The 19,894-nt window shown below is 45.3% G+C and overlaps 1 protein-coding gene across 6 annotated transcripts; it reads right to left on the reverse strand.

Annotated features, from left to right (window-relative positions):
- Window positions 1–225: 225 nt before the first annotated feature.
- Window positions 226–18,849, reverse strand: PIGV (phosphatidylinositol glycan anchor biosynthesis class V). 6 transcript variants are annotated; one of them, XM_016422107.2, is made up of 6 exons: window positions 18,771–18,849; window positions 16,839–16,926; window positions 16,466–16,539; window positions 7,195–7,317; window positions 5,152–6,294; window positions 226–3,500 (listed from the first exon to the last, which is right to left on the reverse strand). In XM_016422107.2, exons 4-6 carry the CDS (start codon window positions 7,294–7,296, stop codon window positions 3,219–3,221), a joined length of 1,527 nt encoding a protein of 508 aa, XP_016277593.1. In that variant the 5' UTR covers window positions 7,297–7,317; window positions 16,466–16,539; window positions 16,839–16,926; window positions 18,771–18,849; the 3' UTR covers window positions 226–3,218. The 6 variants fall into 6 exon arrangements, with proteins under 6 accessions (XP_016277593.1, XP_007491436.1, XP_056651451.1 ...); XM_007491374.2 differs by having other exon boundaries at window positions 16,466–16,632; XM_056795473.1 differs by lacking the exon at window positions 18,771–18,849 and adding an exon at window positions 17,947–18,718.
- Window positions 18,850–19,894: the final 1,045 nt, after the last annotated feature.

Genomic DNA, 19,894 nt, shown 5'->3' on the forward strand with positions numbered 1-19,894 from the left:
ACTCTTAAGTCTAACATTCTACTCACTACCAGACCTAGTGGTTTTAAGGATAAAGTAGTTACGAGGTAGAATTTGTTCCACTGTCCATCATCAGGTAGCTGGAAAGCAGTGACACTGGGACAGAACTCCAGGTTTTCTGCCTCCTGGTGCAGGTGTAGCACTTTTCCCACTTTAGAAGAGGCATCTATGATGCCTCTTCTAAAGTAGAGAATTGACCAATTAAAATGCCAAATCATTTTGATTTTTATTTGAATACTTTCGCTGCTGTACAGTTACATGTTACAAGGAATAAAAAAAGAATAAGAAAAAACGGCTCAGCAAACACTTGATGAATCGAGGCCCACATTTTATGCAGCATTCCGTGTCCATATTCCCCAACCAAGCTTCAATAAGCATTTATTATGGGGCAAGACAGCAAGGATAGATACAAAAGCAAAATGAAAAAATGGTACCTCTCCTGGGGTGGTGGTGGTGGGGTAAGGAGTAGGGAACGAGGCATACCCAAAGAAACAAACACAACATGTACACAGGGTAATATGAAGGCATCTTCCTTGGTGGAAGGGGAGCCCTAATCCTTGGGGAGAAGGCACTGACTAGTGAGTGATGCTTGAGATAAGCCTTGAATACAGCTGGGAATTCCAAGAAGTGGATAAGAAGGGATAGCAATTTTTTTTTAAATGAACCTTTTGTCTTGGTATCAATTCTGTCGCAGAAGAGTGGTAAGGGCTAGGCAATCAGGGTTAAGTGACTTGCCCAGGGTCACACAGCTAAGAAGTGTCTAAGGCCAGATTTGAACCCAGGTCCTCCTGACCTCAGTCCCGGTGCTTTATCCACTGTGAGCTGCCCCCGAGGAATAGCATTTTAAGTACAGGAGGCAGAGCCAGCAGGCTTAGCATACCTGGAAAGCTGAGGGTGTCATGAAGAGTAATGTGAAATCAGTCCAGACAGATGAAGTCAGAGCCAGACTGTGGCATCCTTTAGATGCCAGAGGAGTATGTGCTTCATACAGCAGTCATAGAAGCTCTTTGAGTAGAGGAGCAATACAGTCAGAACTGTGCATCTGAAAGCTCTGTGGAGGACAGGGTGGAGAGGGAATTCTGGGGGGTAGGGGGGAAGAGGACTGGAGGCTACTGGAGTACAGAGGAGAGGAGTGAGGGCAAGAACAACTTAAGAACAAGAGCAGAGACACTGCACATGGGAAGAAGGGAAGTAACACTAGAGATGCTGTAGAAACAGCACAGATACTTGGTAACTGAAATGACGGGACAATGCAAGGGAGAGGAATGATGGCTCTACAGCTAGGTTTGTGGGTGACTGGGCAGATGATGGTGCTCTTAGTTAAAATGAAGGTGTTCAGAAAAGGATGGATTCTAAAGGATGAGGACAGGAGCAACTAGGAGGCTCAGTAAATGGAGAGCTAGGACTAGAGATAGGAGGTCCCGAGTTCAAATTTTAGTCTTAGACATTTCCTAGCTGTGTGACCTTGAGCAAGTCACTTAAACCCAATTGCCTAGTCCTTACTGCTCTTTTACCTTAGAACTAATACACAGTATTGATTTTTAGGACAGAAGATAAGGGTTTAAAAAAAACAAATAAAAAATAAAGGATGAAGATGAGCTGTTTTGAACATGCCAAATACAAGCTGACCCATGAGACACCAAGTTGGTGATGACTGGCAGATACGGTGATAGGTGAATCACCTGTTGCAATTCCACATCTGGCTTCTCCCACATTTCTTCCATCACTGTAACCATTTCTCTCAAGTCTCTGCTCTGTGGAGTGGATCCATCTAACCACCTTCTCCCTCATTTGATGAATGCCCTTGATTTCCTCCGGGGTCTCCCTTTACTTCAGCGGATGGGGTATCGAATTTTCCACCTAGTCCAGCTTCTCTAGATTTTGGTGTTAGGGCTGCTACAGCCCCATGGCAAGTACCTTCTCTCTTGTCAAGTAAGAATGTGCCTGTTTCCTGAAAATTTTCCTCAAATGTTTCTCTTGAAATGTGCTTGGTCTATTTCTACCCTTACTAGAGTTCTCCCTTCCTCCTCAGATTGATGTTCCTGAACTTCTAAATTTCCATACAAAGTTTCCAGATCCTACTAGAGCAGCAAAAGGGTCTCTTAGTTATAAAATAATCAGATTAAAATTAGAAGGCCTTTTGATAATATTTAGAGTCCTTTATTTTACAAAAATGGAAACTGAGGCTTGGCATGGGAAGTGATTTGTGCAAGGACTAAGCAGTAGGGTGATGACAAATCAGTCTACTTGGTACCAATGGGAGAAATGAAGACTCCATTTTTCATCTGGATCTATTCTTTGAAAGTCATGAGGTTGGGGAGAGCTAAGTGGCTCAGTCTGTGAGAGCCAGATCCAGAGACAGAAGATCTTGGGTTCAAATCTAGCCTTAGCACTTCCTAGCTGGGTAACCCTGGGCAAATCACTTAAACCCCATTGCCTAGCCCTTACCATTCTTCTGCCTTTGGACCAATACACAGTATTGATTCTAAGATGGAAGGCAAAGGCTTAAAATTTAAAAAGGAATGGGGGTATTCTTACACTATCCTCTGGACTCAAAGTTATCAGATAAGGTGACATTGTTTTGGATGATAAGGCTACCTACTATATCATGAATGAGTCCCTAGGGTTCCTCAGCCAGGAGGTCCTGTGGCTGTGCCCCTTCTCTCAGGGAAGTCACACTACCCTCCCTTCCCAGAAAAGAGAAGAGGCCAAGATAAGATAAATGACACCTACATGGGCAGATGGTTGACTTGGTTAGTCATGGATAGGAAAGGCCATAAGGGGTGGGATGACTAGGAAGGGGGTGCTGGCAAGCAAGTCAGTAGAAATCTTTAAGTGGAGAACAGATATTGGTGAGGAAGGGAACTTGGGCATAAGTAGGCCTGCTTCAAGCCCAGAGTTCCTTTTCAATTCTGAGATTCTGTGGGGAGCTGGAGATGTTTAATGACTGGGTTGAGCAGAAAAAACCAGGTTCAGTTTGGATCTGAAAGAAAACTTTGGCCAAAGTGCCTCTCCCATTTGTACCCAGAGCAGAAAGGGAATCTCCAATGGCCAACATTTTCTTTGAACTCTCAACCAGCTCACTTGAAAGCATTGTGGATGAGGACTTCTATTTCAAGTAGCCTCACAACTCAACTGACTAGTTTCAGGCCCCTTGGGAAAGTCTGCAGCATAGCTTGGATGTCCTCTGGGGCTCTGGGTCATGTCCAAGGCAGGAAATTACAGTGCAGGAGCAGTCCCAAGAGCCAGTAGGAGAGGAAATAGCCCAGAATGGCCCATGTGACTCCAGAGCAAGCTCTCCAATTGCAGAGAAGTCCCCAAACTGGATTCTTTAGGGCCTCTTGTCCCAGCAGGGAGCACATTACAGGGACCTTCTCAGGCACAGTCTCTTGAGTCCACAACAGGGGCTCCCGGTTTTGAAGCAGGTGAGCTGGAAACCAGTAGATGACAGGAGTGGAGGAGCCCAAGAACCTGGTGAGAACCTGGAAACCAGAGAAGGGGAAGCACACACTTATATAAGCTGTAACCATCTCCAGTTGGCTCTGTTTCCACCCAATGTGCCCCAGTTCATCTCATGTACTACAAATTTATTACCCTAGAAGACAAACTAGGGAGCTTGGGGTCTGCTTTATAAAAATGTGTGACATCAGCTGGGCAACCTCAGCCATGAGAAACACAGCTTCAGCCCAATTACCACAATAATGGGTCAATCAATACAAAAAATCCTATGGAGCCCAATTCCAGTTGAGGTCTGAACACTGCAAGTTGAGCCAAGTGGGAGGCTGGGAGGAAGAGGAGGAGAAAGTGGGGGAGGAAGAAAGGAAGTGGGGGAGAGGAGAAGAAAGAAGAGGAAGGGGAATGTGGGAGAGGAAGGGGATGAGGAAAAGAGAAGGGATTGGAAGAGAGGAAGAAAGAAAAAAGGGGAGAAGGAAGGAGAAAGAAGGGGGACAGGAGAAGAGAGACGAAAGGAAAGGGGGGAGAAGGAGGTTAGAAGGAGAGAAGGAGGAGAGGGGGAGTGGGGAAAGAGGAAGACGGGCAGGGGAAGAAAGAGAAAAAAGGAGGTTGGGGGCAGCTAGGTGGCTAAATAATCAGAGAGCCAGGCCTGGAAATCACACTTCCTGGCTGTGTGACCCTGGGCAAGTCATTTAACCCCAACTACCTAAGGAACCAATCCTTGATATTGAGTCTAAGATGGAAGGTGAGGGTTTTAAAAAGAAGAAATGGAAGAAGGGGGTGAGACAAGATAGGGGAGAAAGAGGGAGGTGGAGGAGATAGAGGAGAAGAACAGTGGGAGGAGGGAGAGGAGGGGGAAGGAGAGGAGAAGTGCCTGCAGTTCATCCTCTTCCCTCCTGAGAGGTGAGGAGCCAAGGCTCTAGTTGGCCAGCTTCCCTCACTGCTCCTTTGCTGGCATTCACTCTTCTGACTAATCCCCCAGCAAACACAGAATGTTACTCTGTACTTCCCCAGTCTTTCATCCACAGATCTCAAAGACTTTGACAAACAGCCTTTGTGAGCCTCGCTCAGGCTGGGAGGCTGAAGAGGGGTCAGCTGGAGGGCAAAGGGACTTTCCCAGACTGCCCTGAGGTCCCAGGCAGGGCCAAGGCCTCCCTACACTCCTCCTGAACCCAAGTCTGGGGCCTCAGCAGAAATTCAAGGGACTCTGGCCTTGGAGGAAGGAAAGAAGCTTGGGTTCAGTTCCACTTTCCACATTTACTAGGTGATCATGGGTAATTCCCACCTCTCTGAGACTTAGCTTTCTCCTCTGTGAACTACCAGAGTTGGAGTGGACAGGCCGGCCTCTGAGGTCCATTTCTAAATTCCTATGAACTTTTCTGAGCCTCAATTTATCTCCTCTCTAAAATGGGGGTGATATGTGTGTACGTCTCTACCTTTCAAGGCTGTGGTGAGGCTCCAATAAGAGCATGCAGACACACACACACACACCCACCCTGGGACCTTGCTCCCTGGCTGAAAGTGGTGCAGGAAGTCTGTTACACCTTAGATCCCAGGAGATCAGCCTGAAAGCTGGAGAGCTCCTAAAGACCATCTAGGTACACCCCCCCCCCCCATTATGGGAGGCTCACCCTGGGTGGTAGAACTGGAACCCAGGGCACCCCCCGCCCAGCTGCTTACCTGCACATGCATACACAGGGCTCCGAAGAACAACAGGGCAGTGCAGTGCACCACATAGACAAACACCCGGGGGCTGTGGAATCCAGGAGGAGGCTTTCTAGCCTTCTCATCCGCCCTGCCCTTGCTCCACAAGAGCCCAAGGGTGAGGCAGTGCTGGAGGTTGGCAGTCACATAGGTCCAGGCCGCCCAGGCCCCAAGCACAGCCACCGGCCCTGCCAGGAGAAAGTTGGGCACCTGGCGCAGCTCAAAGTACCTTAAGAAGCCCACGTTCCAGTAGACATCCTGGACGTAGCTGTATATAAGGGGCAGGCGCCAGGCACACCAGCTGGGCTGGCTGCCTGCTGTGACCCGGTAGCCCTTGTCCTTGGCCAGCTGTACAAGGGGCTCAGGGATGAGGCGGGCCGAGTGGGGCTGGCAGAACTGGCCATAGGCATAGTACTGGAATAGGGCGAAGGGCAGACCGACCCCAAGGGCTCTCAACAACAGAAAGGCCACCAGCCGCAGGGGCCTCCACAGGGCCTGAGGAAGGGCCCGAGGGGGACGTGGAGCCGAGATGAGGTCTTGGCACTGGGCATGGACAAGGAAGCCAGTGTTGATGAGCCCATTGGAGCGCACGGCCGTGGCGAGGGCAAAGAGGAGTGTGCTGTAGCTGCCTCGGCCCCTCTCCAGCTGGCTCATAGCACTAAAGGCCAGGAAGGCAAAGAGGCTCTCAGAGTAGCTTGATGCCAGGAAGACATTGGCGGGGCTGAGGCAGAAGAGCAGAGCTGAGAGGAGGGCCAGGCGGCGGCAGCCCAGCACTAAGCAGCTCAGCTCATAGAGGGCCAAGGCTGCCAGTACCGAGCACAGGCTGTTGAGCAGGGCGGCCGTCAACAACAGGCGACTCCGGAGGGTGAGCAGGCACTGCAGCGGCCACAGTACCAGCTCGGCCCCCACCCGCAGGGCCAGGGGGAAACCCGGGAAGAAGGCAAAGTTGTGCTCATAGATGTAACCATGCTCCGCAATGAAAAGGAAGTGTTCTGCGTCCCAGCGGGACAAGCCCCCGAGGAGCCATTCCACTAGCTGGTCCCCCAGGCCGGCAGGCTCCAGGCGGGGTGGGGAGAAGGCATCTGCGGCATGATCCGGGATGAAGGCATTGAACAGGGCCTGCGGAGGGAGACCAGGGAGGTTAGTGAGAGCAGAGGGGCTCCTCTGCTAGAGAGCTCCAGCCCCCATGCATCCCCACAGCTTTCTTTTTTTCTTAATAAATCTGAAAGGAAGGGGCACCTGGGTAGCTCAGTGGATGGAGAGCCAGGCCTAGAGATGGGAAGTCCTGGGTTCAAATCTGAACTCACGACACTTCCTAGCTGTGTGACCCTGGGCAAGTCACTTAACCCCCATTGCCTAGCTCTTACCACTCTTCTGTCTTGGAACCCATACATAGTATTGATTCTAAGGCAGAAGGTAAGGGTTTAAAAAATAAATCTGAAGGGATCCACCTTTTGTTTTTTTATATCACCTGTACTTCCCATTGGGCTCTTCTACCCCACCCTCCAAATAATAAAGCAGCACTTGTCAGGGGTGTTAAGGTCTGCCAAGCACTTTACACACACTATCACATGGATCCTCCCAGCAACCCCAGGAGGGAGGTCTGCTATTATCCCCATTTTAGTGATGAAGAAAACAAGTGGTTTGCTCAGTTACACAGCTAAGCTGCTGGGAGGTAGGATCCCTCTAACCACTGGAAGCCCCACACCCACCTTAGACACTTTCCAGCTCTGTGCCCTGGACAAGCCACCCTCACTCAGCCTCCCTTTGTATGTAGGGAGAAACAGGAAGAGCATAGAATTGGGATCGTCAGAGACTGGGGATCCAGGCCTGGCTTGGGCTCTTCACTGGTTGTGTGACCTTGGCAGTCACTTCGTTTGTGTCCTCATCTATGAGGGTGATAAGGCTAGCCCTGACACCCCAGGAATGGCAGCTGTCACAAGGGGCCTTAGCTCCAGCCCTGATGTGGAGCCCAGCTGGAAGGGCCCAGATGCAGGGACAGGGGGTGAGGCACCTTACCTGGAGGACCAGAGTCAGGAATCGGCAGAACGCAGCAAACCTCAGCACTTCTCTCCAGGACGGTTCCCCAAGCTGCATCCTCAGGGCATTCAGGGAATCCATGTGCAAATGAGCTCCCTAAATCTAAAACCATGTAGAATGACAGCTGTGAGACAGTTGTGCCCATAAACCTGAGCTACCAGAGAGTCCAGAATGGGAAACGCACCAGTGCAGGCCAGGCTCTGCCGCCTTCTGAGTTGTGGTGCAAGTCTTTTTACTTGCAAGCCTCAATTTTCTCATCTGTAAAATGGAGATAAAACCTACTTTGTGGCATCCCAGAGGTTCACAGAACCAGAAGTAGTATGAATATCAGAGGTCATCTAACCCAATCTCCTCCCTTTGCAGATGAGGAAATAGAGGTTGGAATAATGGTACATAAGTCACCCAATTTATAAGCACCAGAGGTGGAATCCGAACACAGGTTCTTAGACAAGTAGGACTCACCCAATAATCCAGAGCCTAGAACAAAATCAGACTGAACTATTTACCCACAATTGCCCAAGCAGTCAATAAGCACTTATTACATGTCTACCCCATGCCAGGCACTGTCGAAACTTAAGAACGCTTTAAATAGATATAAGCATCCCAAATATCCATTCTCTAAGCTACATGAAACTAAAAACTTTCAAAATATAGAGACTGAGCACATGTTAGTCTGATTGCTATTGAGCTAAACAGAGAATGCTTTCAGTGAGCCCCCTAATTCTCTGATTAAGAGACCAAAATCGATTCCTATGTCTGCCTGTGCAATATGTAGAAATATTCAAGACAAAATAATAATACAGACATCGACTTATCCCAGAACCCAGTGAAAAAGGTGAGAATGAGATGATGATGATATAATAACCCTAGCCCACTAATTCCCTAAACAAAGGGAAAGCTTATTCTAAACCTCACAAATGCTATACAGAAAGGAGCACTTGGAACATGTGGCCAGAGCAATACAGAGGCTAACTCCTCCCATAAAGGTCAAAAGCCAGCTCCCCGATGTCCTGGCGAGCCTTGAGATCCTGACATACATCCCATAGACCTGATCTACTGTTATCCACTTCTTAACAATCCCTAGGTAGACCTTTTTTTTTTTTTAAACCCTTACCTTCTGTCTTGGAGTCAATACTGTGTATTGGCTCCAAGGCAGAGGAGCAGTAAGGGCTAGGCAATGGGGGTTAAGTGACTTGCCCAGGGTCACACAGCTGGGAAGTGTCTGAGGCCAGATTTGAACTCAGGACCTCCCGTCTCTAGATCTAACTCTCAATCCACTGAGCCAGCTGCACCCCGCCCCCCCTAGACTTTTTGAGAGATGGAAAAAGATACCAGAGTGGCTTGCCATTTTCTTCTCTAGCTCATTTTACAGATGAGGAAACTGAGGCAAACAGGATTAAGTGATTTCCCCAAGGTCACACAATTTCTCTGAGGCCAGATTTAAACTCAGGAAGATGAGTCTTCCCAACTTCAGGCTCAGCACTCTACCCACTGCACCATTTACCTGTTCTTGGGAGATGGAAAGGACTTTCAATTCAATTCAACAAAGATTTATGAAGTCATAGATGTCAGGACCTTGGGGAGTTCAAGGATAATGATAAAATCTCACATTTATAGAACCCTTTAAGGTTTGCAAAGGACATAAATTAGCTCATTTGATCCTCACAACAACCCTAGAAGGTGCTATAATTATCCCCATTTTACAGATGAAAAAACAAGTAGTAGTTTTAGCAACTGTTTAGGGTGAGAAAGAGAAAAAAAGAGCAAAGGGGAGAGAGGGAGAGAGAGAGAGAGAGAGAGAGAGAGAGAGAGAGAGAGAGAGAGAGAGAGAGAGAGAGAGAGAGAGAGAGAGAGAGAGAGAGAGAGTTCACAGTGCCATGGTGTCTCTGATTATAACGAAGCCCATGTTTTGATAAAATCAGGGCATTTTAGGGATAGAAGGGACCTGAGAGCTCATCTAGTTTAATTCTTCATTTCCTCAGGTGGGAGGTTACAAGGCTGATAAGTGACAAAGCTGTAATTCAAAATCCAGTCCTTGATCCAAATCCCATAGGTTTTTCCTCAATATCACTCTCTCCCAAAGAGATACAGCCAAGTACACATAAACTAGGACAATGCAAGCAAGAATGAGATCAGTACAAAAGAGGTCCAGGGCTTTACTGAAAGGGGAAGAAACTTGGGTCCAAAGCAGCAAACTCACAGAACTGTAGGGTTGAAAGGAACTTGAGTGGTCATTCAGTCCCCCTTGACAAGAGACCATCTAGTCCCCAGTGAAACAGAAACACTAAGTCACAAAGCAGCCCAGTCCACTTTATGCTAGCCTTAACCATTAAGAAGTTGTTTTTTGGGGGCAGCTGGGTGGCTCAGTGGATTGAGAGTCAGACCTGGAGACGGGAGGTCCTAGGTTCAAATATGGCCTCAGACACTTCCCAGCTGTGTGACCCTGGGCAAGTCACTTGGCCCCATTGCCTAGCCCTTATCACTCTTCTGCCTTGGAGCCAATACACAGTATTGACTCCAAGACAGAAGGTAAGGGTTAAAAAAAAAAAAGGTGTTTTTTGCTCCTAATATCAAGCCTAAATGGTTTGTCTAAAAACAGAGAATAAGTGTCAGAGTTGAAACTTGAACCCAGGTCTCTAGCTTGATGCTCTTGCAAGTGGCTTTCTTGTGGTCTTCTCTCATTCTATGTTGTGTGTGGGAATATACCTAATTAAGGGAGACCAGGCCTAGGGGGAGAAGACAGAGGAAATTGGGGAAGGTTTTTGTATTCGGAATCTAAGTAAGTGAAAGGGATAGGGAATAGAGATGGAATTGTAATTTCATTAGTGTAGGATTTGGGGGAGGATATTCTACCACTGAAGGCCAGTACCTTTCTCTGTCAACTAGAGTCTCTGAGAATTATGCACTGAGAGGTTAATTGAGTGCCCAGGGTCACAAAGCTAATATGTGTCCAAAGTGGGCTTTGAACTATCTTCCTGGCTTGAAGGCCAGCTCTCTTTCCCCTCTGCCACACTATCTGTGATACTGGTATAGGTTCCTTCTTCTCCATAAAGTCCTCCTTTAATAATATATCATAACATGCAGGCCACCAAGTACTTAGAGGCTAGGCCAAGGCCAAGCAATGACAAGTACTTCCAAGCTGTAAGTTTTGAAGAGGCAAATTTAGGCTTGTTGGTATGAGGAAACATTTCTTTCTTTTCTTTTTCTTTTTTTTATTTTGTCAATTTAGAACATTATTCTTTGGTTACAAGAATCATATTCTCTCTCTCTCCCCTCCTCCCACCCTTGTGAGGAAACATTTCTTAACAATATGAATATCCCAAAGTGGAAGGGGCTGCCTCAGGAAGCAGTGCTCCTCCTATGTAGTAGGTCTTCAGCAAAGGCTTAGATGATCATTCTTCAGGTATATTGTAATGGGGATTCTTCTTCTGAGTCTAGCTAGCCGGATTCTGTGATTGTAGAGGTCCCTTCCAACTCCAAAATGCACAGTGACAGAGCTACAGTGGAAGGGCTCATATCAGCCATCTAGCCAGATCCCTTCATTTTACAGAAGAGGGCACTGAGGCCCAGAGAAGTTGTTTCCAAGGTTAATATAGGCAGCCTTAGGTGGGAATTGAACTTAGGTCTTTTGAGTCCAGAGTCACAAAACCCAACTGCCTCCACAAAATTGTGTGATTCTGTAAAGGGTCCAAGTACAGGTCTGGTGACAATTGTGTGTCTGCTATCTACTAACTGGCCTACACTGGTAGCAAGATCACAAAGTTAGTAAGTTTGGCCACAACCACTCTAGAGGCTTATCAGCTAATGAACAGAGAGGCCAAGATTGGCTAAGGTGGAGGAAGTAGCCACCCTGACAACAAAATTCCCCAACCCTGAAGTGATCAACAAAGGAGTACCCCTCCACCTGTGTAGGTAATTAGAAGCTGTCTAGATACAATCTAAATGGAAAAACCAAGGTACTAGATGAACCGGGGCTACTTGGCAAGTGAGATCCAGACTGGGCTCTATTTCCAGGATAGCTCTGGATTCCACTCTTGGCGCTACGAATTGTCATTAAGGATAGCTGATGTTTGTGACTTCCTGGAGAAACAATAAGCTCCTAGAGGGCTAAGTTTCATTTTATCATTGTGAGGCCCAACACTTCACACAGTATGGGCTTAATAATGCTCATTGATTTGGTAGTGTGTTTAATAGTCAACCCTTTGAGATTGAGGAATTTAAAGAATAACTGTGATTGTGGGGAAGGAAAGGAAGAGGGATATGCCCTTCCCCATTTCTTTTTTTTAACTCTTACTTTTTGTCTTAGAATCTATACTAAGTATTGGTTCCAAAACAGAAGAGTGGTAAAGTCTAGGCAAACATGGTTAAGTGACTTGCCCAGGGTCCCATAGTTAGGAAGTGTTTGAGGTCACATTTGAACCAAGGATATCACATCTCCAGGCTTGGTTCTCCAACCACTAATAGACCTAGCTGCCCCCCTTCCCCATTTCTTAAGCCCTTAATGGATGATCTCCATCCAAGTACTCTTCATCCTATGGGGCTGGGCAATCCAGTGGAAAATTAGGGGAGAGCAGAATAAAAGGCCATGGCAAAAATAGTTTAAAATAATAAAAAACAAAGTTTGGATCACCATTTGTCAGATAGTCAGATAAGTGGAGGGAATTCTAGTAAAGATCCTTGTTGGACTAGATGGCTTCTGAGTCCATGAAATTCAATAGTGGTGGGGTTATGGAAAAATTGGCACTCATATTATTGTTGGAGAAACTATAAACTGATGTAAGCTTTTGAGAGAATAATAGAGTGGTATCCAATAAAAGTCACAAAACTGATCATGCTGCTTGACCCAGCAATATTGCTTCTAGGATCATACTCTTAGCTGTTATTAAAATATTCATAACAGATTTATTTGTAATATAACAAGAATCTGGAAACCATCAACATTTTCGAACTTGAGAATGACAGCCTTAATAAAGTGGAGTATAGTAATTAGTAAAATGACAACTAAGAAAAACCCAAAGAAATATAGAAGACATTCTTCATACAGGACACTGCTACTCCTGTCTCCTCAATTCCCCAGTGACCAAGGCTGTTCCTCCTCTACTTTGTAAATCTGATAAATACTTCTATGTATTTTTACCAAAATAAAATGTAAATGCCGAAAACTGAAAATTGTTTTGTTTTGTTTTTCTCTATGCCAAGGGCCTAGCAAAGTGCCTGGATTACAGGAGACACTTTATTAAGTATTTGCTAACATAAAATTTATGTGATTATTATTTTAATCCAAATATAAACAGCTCATATTTAATGGTTTCATTTAGGGTTTAATTTCATATTTTACTCTAAATAATATTCTACATTATTATTTCACAGAGAAACAAAATTAACCAAAAAACTGCTTTGCAAAATTTATTTGCATTTGTTAAAGGTTATTAAGATTACAACATGAAATTATAAAATTAATTTGTAATAAAAGGTGTTTTTTTAAAGCAAGGCGTCCTAGATTGGCAATACTACTAATGATGAGGATGATAATGACTAGCACTTAAGTAGTGCTTTAAGGTTTGCAAAATGCTTTATATACATTCTCTCATTTGATCTCTATAACAATCCTGTGAGGTAGCAGCTATAATTACTCCCACTTTACAGATGAGAAAACTCAGGCTTATAGGTTAAATGACTTGCCCAGAGTAACACAGATAAGTGACTGAGGCAGGAATTGAACTTAGATCTTCCTGACACCAAATCTAGCATTCTACCCATCTAATTTGCTGACAGAAGAGCTAAGGGTGAATCCTATTTCCACCATTCAATAGCTGTAGCATCTTGAAAAAGTCATTTAATGGCTCTGTATCTCGATCTCCTCATCTCTAAAACTGGGCTAATAATGCCTGTTCTACCTCTCTTCCAGGGCTTTCACAAGTTTCAGTTAAGAGAATATAGAAGAAAGCACTTTATAAAGTACCAAATGCTCAACACCTCCAAGGAGGTGTCATTGTTATGACTCTTGGGGGAATCTCATCAACACTGCCAGCCCAGGCACCCTGCCCATCCCTGCTTCTCACAACACCCAAATTCCCAAACTCCCCAAATCCTTCCTAGCAAAAGAACAAAATAAATGACTTGGCAATATGCTATCAATGTGTCTCCATGCCTACATATGTTTCTACATCTGTTTTTAGACTGTAAGCTGGGGAGAAGAAGGGAGAACAACACACCGCTGATCCTTGCTGTGTTAAGGATGCCAAATGCTAAATAGCAATAGTGCCTAAGAAGAGTCCTGGCGCTCACCAGGAGCCTCGCTCTCTCAGGGGACTTTTCATCCAAGCTCACTCTGAGGTTCTTCCTTCATGGAATCAGAATCAGTGGTATGAGGCCCAGAGTTTCTTAACCTTTGAGGAAGTCAATGGTCTCCCTCTCAGAGTGTCTTTTAATGCATAAAGTACACAGTAATACCAAAGTGTAGGGCAACTAGGTGATGCAGTGAATAGCACACCAGGCCTGGAGTCAGGAAGACCTAAGTTTAAATCCTACTAGTTGTGTGATCCTGGACAAGTCACTTCACTTTGCCTCAGATTCCTCATCTGTAAAATGAGCTGGAGAAGGTAATAGCAGCTAGATGGCTCCATGGATAGAGTATTAGACCTGGAATCAGGAAGATTTAAAGTTCAAATCTGGGTTTAACAACCTATTAGTTGTGTGACCCTGGACAGGACACAACCTCTGTTTGCCTGAATCTACTGAAGAAGGAAATAGCAAACCATTCCAGTATTTTTGCCAAGAAAATCTCATGGACAGTATTAGTGTGCTACAGTCCACATGAAGAGTCAGACAAGACTGAACAATTATTCTCAAAGAAGCCAATTATAGTGAAAATTATAAAAATTAAACAAAAACAAGCTCATGGAATTACCCCAAGTTAAGAATCTTTGATCTCCTCAAATCCTCTCATCTTTTGGATGGGAAACTAAGGCCCAGAGGCATAAGTGCTATGCTCAAGTTCACAAAGCTAGCAAGCAGAAGAATTGGGACTTGAATAGTCCAGGGGATAGAATGACGGGCTTGAAATCAGGAGAGTTCCACCTCTACCCCTCAATAGCTATGTGTATTTAAGCAAATCAATGCATCTTGTGAACCTCAGTTTTCTCTTCTTTAAAATGGAGACCAAGGGGGCAGCTGGGTGGCTCTATGAGGCCCAGAGATGGAAGGTCCTGGGTTCAAATCTGGCCTCAGACGCTTCTCAGCTGTGTGACCCTGGGCAAGTCACTTAACCTCCAATGCCTAGCCCTTACCACCCTTCTTCCTTGGAACCAATACTTAGTATGGATTCCAAGACAAAAGGTAAGAGTTAAAAAAAAAAAGAAACAAAACAGGGACCATAATAGCACTACCTCCCTCTCAGATGACAGTAAATTTGAAGGTGTTTTGTAATTGTAAAGACTATTTCAATGGGAGTTATTATTATTGTTAGTTTGGAATATTTTTCTTCTCACTCAGAATTCTGCAAAGTAAACTAAACTATGACCTCCGAAATTCTAAGGAATTCTAATGTATTAGGGAAACACAAGAGCAATGACCATGCAACTACTGCTTAGCTGCTGTTGTACATAGTTTATAAAATTAAAATGGAGGGAGGGGAGAACTCTATCACTAAGCAGACCTGGTTAAAATTACTAATTTACAGGGAGAAATTCTTGTAGGATCCTAGAAATAGAAAAAAGATGTTATCCATCCCCTGGCCATCAAAACAAACTGAACTGCCTCAGGGCAGAAAATGCCCTTTTAAAAAATACCCTGGTCACTTCTCTGCTATGAACAATAGTCATGGATCCCTGGAGAACTGTGGATCCAGCTTGGATAACAGGAACATGAAATATAAGGGCCTAAAATGGGGGAGGGTAGGTAAAGAAGAGCTGTTTCTCAAAAGAGAATCTTAACAACTGGGAGAAATGACAAGGATATATTAACTATTTGTTTATCTAGCAGCCAGACTTCTAAAAAATACATAGACTGTCAGAGCTGGAAAGGGTCTTAGATAGGGGTGTGCTGGAGCCAGTCTGAACTACCCAAACCCCTATTGCTAAATTTTCAGCAATACAATAGTCCCACACTGGTTTATTGTTTTATTGATTGTCTAGACTTAAGAAAAGTGTTAATAATGTGTGTCCATACATTTTTTTCCTCCCCTGAGAGTCCAGTTGTTAAACATTTACCAGCACAACCCTGTAATGTTCTATAAACATTGTTTGTACTCAGCAGGAGGGCTGTAGAGGCTTAGGGAATGAAGGTGTCACCAGACTAGAGGCACGGTAACTAGAGCATTCATTGTTGCTGCTGCTGTTCAGTCATTCCTTGCCCTATATGATGTTTTCTCAACAAAGATACTGGACGGGTTTGCCATTTCCTTTTCTAGTAGATTAAGGCAAATATAGGGGAAGTGACTGGCCCAGAGTCACCCAGAGTATCTGAGACTGAATTTGATCTCAGGTCTTTCTGATCTCAAGCCTAGCACTCTATCCACTGAGCCACCTGACCACCTCCAGAGCTTTCATAGAGTGCTTTAAGGTTTGCAAAGTGCTTTACATTCATTTGAGCATCACAACATTCTTGGTTTTAAAACACAGAAAGTTAAAGAGTTGAGAAAGAACTTAGACTACAGACTATATTTTCTAAATGAGGAAACCAAGGCACAGGGGTGGGAAATGGCTCATCCAAAGTCACACAAATATTAGGTATGTTAGCTGTACCCCTGGAGTCGTAACATCTGCAAGTATGATATACCAGACCCTGTTCATGGCTCATGGTTCATGGCCTCTGGAGACGAAGCTACTGCCTCTGGGACCCAAATCACAGAGCACCATGATCCAAGGCACAGAAGCTAGTGACAGGAAAAGATCCACAGTCCTCAACCAAATCTCTCCCTGTTGATATTCTTCTACTTGACCTTCAAGTTCCAGCTCAGATGCCACCTGCTCCATGAGGCCTTCTCTGATTTCCCCCTGCCAAAAATCATTTTATCTCCTAAGCCTTTGTATGGCCTTAAGGAAAAAACCTTTTCATGTATTTCTGTTCCACTGCATATTCATTGTTTGGATATGCATTATATCTCCATTCCAGACTTAGCTTCCTTAAAGGGAGGGACTCTGTCTTCTCCTTCTTTACATTTTTCTATCCCTCCCCTCATTTCCCCTCACTCCCCAGCACTTTTGAAGCATTTAAGTAGGATAGAGGGATAGAAATTTAAAATAATTACCTGTTTAATTCAATCAACTGGAAGAAACCAATGCTCTTCCCTTGGCACAAGGGGGCGCCTGCAGCTTGCTCCATCTCCACGAAGCAGGGAAGGAAGCAAGGGGGGGACTAAGAACAAGGCATTGCTTGGGTTCAGGCAAATCCAGCTCAAAACTGTGTCTGAAACCCCTAGAGAGCAACAGTAGTTTGAGAATCTGGGAAGACTGTTAACATTTGACTCTAAGGATAGAGAGGGACTGGGGAAAACAGAGATCAAGCTGGGAACGCCCCGCCCTTTTTTGTGTGTGCTTTACAATGGGCCTGGTTTTTTCCTCCCTGGCTCCATGCCCCCATCCAAAGAGGCCTTGGGAAGGGGGGAAAGGCACTTTACCCACCTCAGTCTTGCTCCTTCCCTTCCTTTCCCCTCTACCATGTCCAGATTCTGATGCAATGGGTGAATAACACTTGGATCCTATACCTGGCCTAGAGAGAAAGAAATCAAAGAAGGCAAAACAAAAAAGGAAAGAAAAGAAAAATACTTCATTGATATGACCTCTTCATGCTAAAGGGAAGATCGTCTAGTTAATTCAACACCTTCATTTTATAGATGAGGAAGCTAAGCCCCAAAGAAAGACTTGCTCAAGATCATCAGGGAGGGTGGCTGGTAACAGAAATTAGGCTCTGAGCCCTCTCTACCACATCAAACCATGTAACTTTCAGGTCTGGCAGAGACCTCAGTGAACAGCCTGTGCAAACTATTTGACAGATATGGAAACTTAAGACATAGAGAGAAGAAATTTGCCAGTGCCACGTGGTTAGTGAGAGCTATTGAAACCTATCTCCTCCATCGTGGTCTCTTTCCCATTTATGGATAGAACATGCTTTTTTTTTTGTTTTTTGTTTTTTAAGTTTGAGTTCTTTTTCAGGGGTTAGGGAAGGAATCCAAGAACTGAAGAACTTCTATTATGTAGAACTTGCAGTTTTCAACTTCCAGTTTCCAAATAAGATCTTAGCTAGATTCTCAAGAGATGGAAGGGATCTCAGGGGATCTTGCAAGCCAAATCATAACTTAGCAGGCAACCCCAAGAAAAGGAGAACCCATTATATTAATTCATTGGACATGTATGTACCAAATATCTATAATGAGCATCACCCAACAGTTCTAGGCCTCAGAAATTAAGAAAAAAAATCAAATGTTTTTGGCCCCCAATAAGTTTAAAAGTCTACTGCTATATTCCACTGGGACAGTTGTGGTTTTTAGAACACTGTTTCTCTTCACAAGTTCGTCCTGTTGTCATGGTAACTACCCCTTTGCCAGAGCTGGACACCCAAGAACAGCACTAACTTCGGAGTCCAGACAATGGGGTTAAAATCCTGCCGCCGTTTTATCTCTACACATGTGTAGAATTCTATCTATATACCGTTTTATCTCTACACATGTGTAGAATTCTGTCTATATACGGGGAAACTTCGTCACCTCTTTTGAGTCTCAAGTTTGCTTACTTATAAAATGAAAAGACTGGACCACATGGCCCCGAAAGTCCCTTCCACCTCCAAACCTGCGATCCTAGGGCTACATGCTAGCATATGTTTCCAGCTCTCACTCTCTCTCTCTCTCCCCCTAAGGTGCCCTCCGGCACTCTCCCGGTTTTAAGGCTCTTTTAGAATTTTCAGCCTCCACGGCAAACTGCCTTTTGGTTCTTAAAGCCACAAGTCTAGCATTTCTTCCTGCCCTTCCAATCCCTGTTTGTTTAGGACTCCTTCCGGTTCTTCCAACCTCTGTTCTAAGGTTCTTTCCGGCTGTCCCAACCCCCACCCCCGTTCTAAGGTTCCTTCCGGCCCTCCCATTCCCTGTGTAAGAGTCCTTCCGGTTCTTCCACCCCCTGCTCTAAGGTTCCATCCCTAACTCTTAAGGTTCCTTCCGGCCCCCTCCATTCTCAGTTTAAAGGTCCTTCCGGTTCTTCCACTCTGTACTCTAACGTTCCATGTCCTGCACTAAGGTTCCTTTCCAGCTAACCCATACTTCCTTCTAAAGTTCCTTCTGGCTCTAGGCTCCAGCTGCCTCTTTTCCCCTGGGATGGGGGCAGGGACATTCCGGAGTACGGAAGGGCGGGGTACGGATGAGGAATTCATCTTGGGAAAGGGGGCATAGAGAAGTGAGAGAAGAGAAGGGGATCCGTCCTCTAGAGCCAGAGTCCTTTTCCCGGGATCCTCAGCTAGTGGAAGGTTCTCGGTCGGAGGGCTCCCACCCCCCAACTTCCCACGCGAAATCCACTCCCCGCCCACCCTTGGCCTTCTCCCACCACTTCCGCTCCGACCCACAGTACCTCCATCCGGGTTCCCAAAGCCGCGCCTGCGCTCCAAATTCTGTAGACGCCGGCCCCGCCCTCCCATGCCTGTGCTCCAGAACTGGCCCCGCCCCTTCCTCCACTCTTACTGCCCCTCCCCTGCTCAGCCCGGCGGCCATGTTCGCTCTGAGCGAACTGGGTGGGAGAGGTTGGAAGCTGCTTCTTAGTTCTGATTCCTATGAGCCTCGCACTCCGAGGCCTCGGGAGCTTTCCCGCCTCTGTCCACCTTCAGCCCATTACCTGACTCTTTCTGACCCCATTTTGGGTTTTCTTGGCCGAGATACTAGAGTGGTTTACCATTTCTTTCTCCATCTGTTCTCTTGCCCAGTGATCCTTTGTAGGCCCAGGTTCTGCTCTGGAGATCTTTGGAACAAGAAGATAGGGCCTTGAACCTCAGGAGTCCCAAGATGTCAGAAAGCCCGAGAAATAATATCTATTCACATTTCTATACGGCCTTAAATTTATAAAACCTTTTCCCTCCCATAATTATCTAGTGAGATAAGTAGCAGAAATATTATTGTCCTTTAACACCTGAGGAAACAGGCCTAGAGAGAGGTATAGTGTTTGCTCATGGTCATTCAGGTTTTCTAACTCTTTTCACAGAAACATGCCACTGTTAGATATGGGAAAGAAGGAAGGAAAAGAGGTTACTTTTGTGGACACTCCTAGAATCTTGGGTAGGACCCTAGAGATCATTTAGTCCACCCCCCTTATTTGACAGGGAAGAAAATTAAGGCCTAGAGAGAGCTAGGAGAAGAGGATGTGACCTTTCTCCAGATTTTTTAGTGATGCCCTTTTTTAGATGTAATGGTTTGTCTGTGAGAGAGCAAAACTGGATTATGTTTGTAACCAAAGGCTTAGACTGCAGCTTCCTATTTAATATGAAGCCAAATGTGGCATGATAGGGCATTTGACAACATCTCAGGATACCTGTTCACATCCCATCTCTAATGCTTGCTCCAACACTTTGGGCAAATTATTTAACCTTCTTCAATTTTCTTGATCTACAAAATTGACCTGATCATGTTTGTATTACCTATCTCAAGGGATTATGATGAAAACACTTTATAAACTTTAATGAACCATGGTATTGTTAGTTGTTT

Source organism: Monodelphis domestica, chromosome 4, assembly GCF_027887165.1.
Source record: "Monodelphis domestica isolate mMonDom1 chromosome 4, mMonDom1.pri, whole genome shotgun sequence".
Lineage (NCBI taxonomy): Eukaryota > Metazoa > Chordata > Mammalia > Didelphimorphia > Didelphidae > Monodelphis > Monodelphis domestica.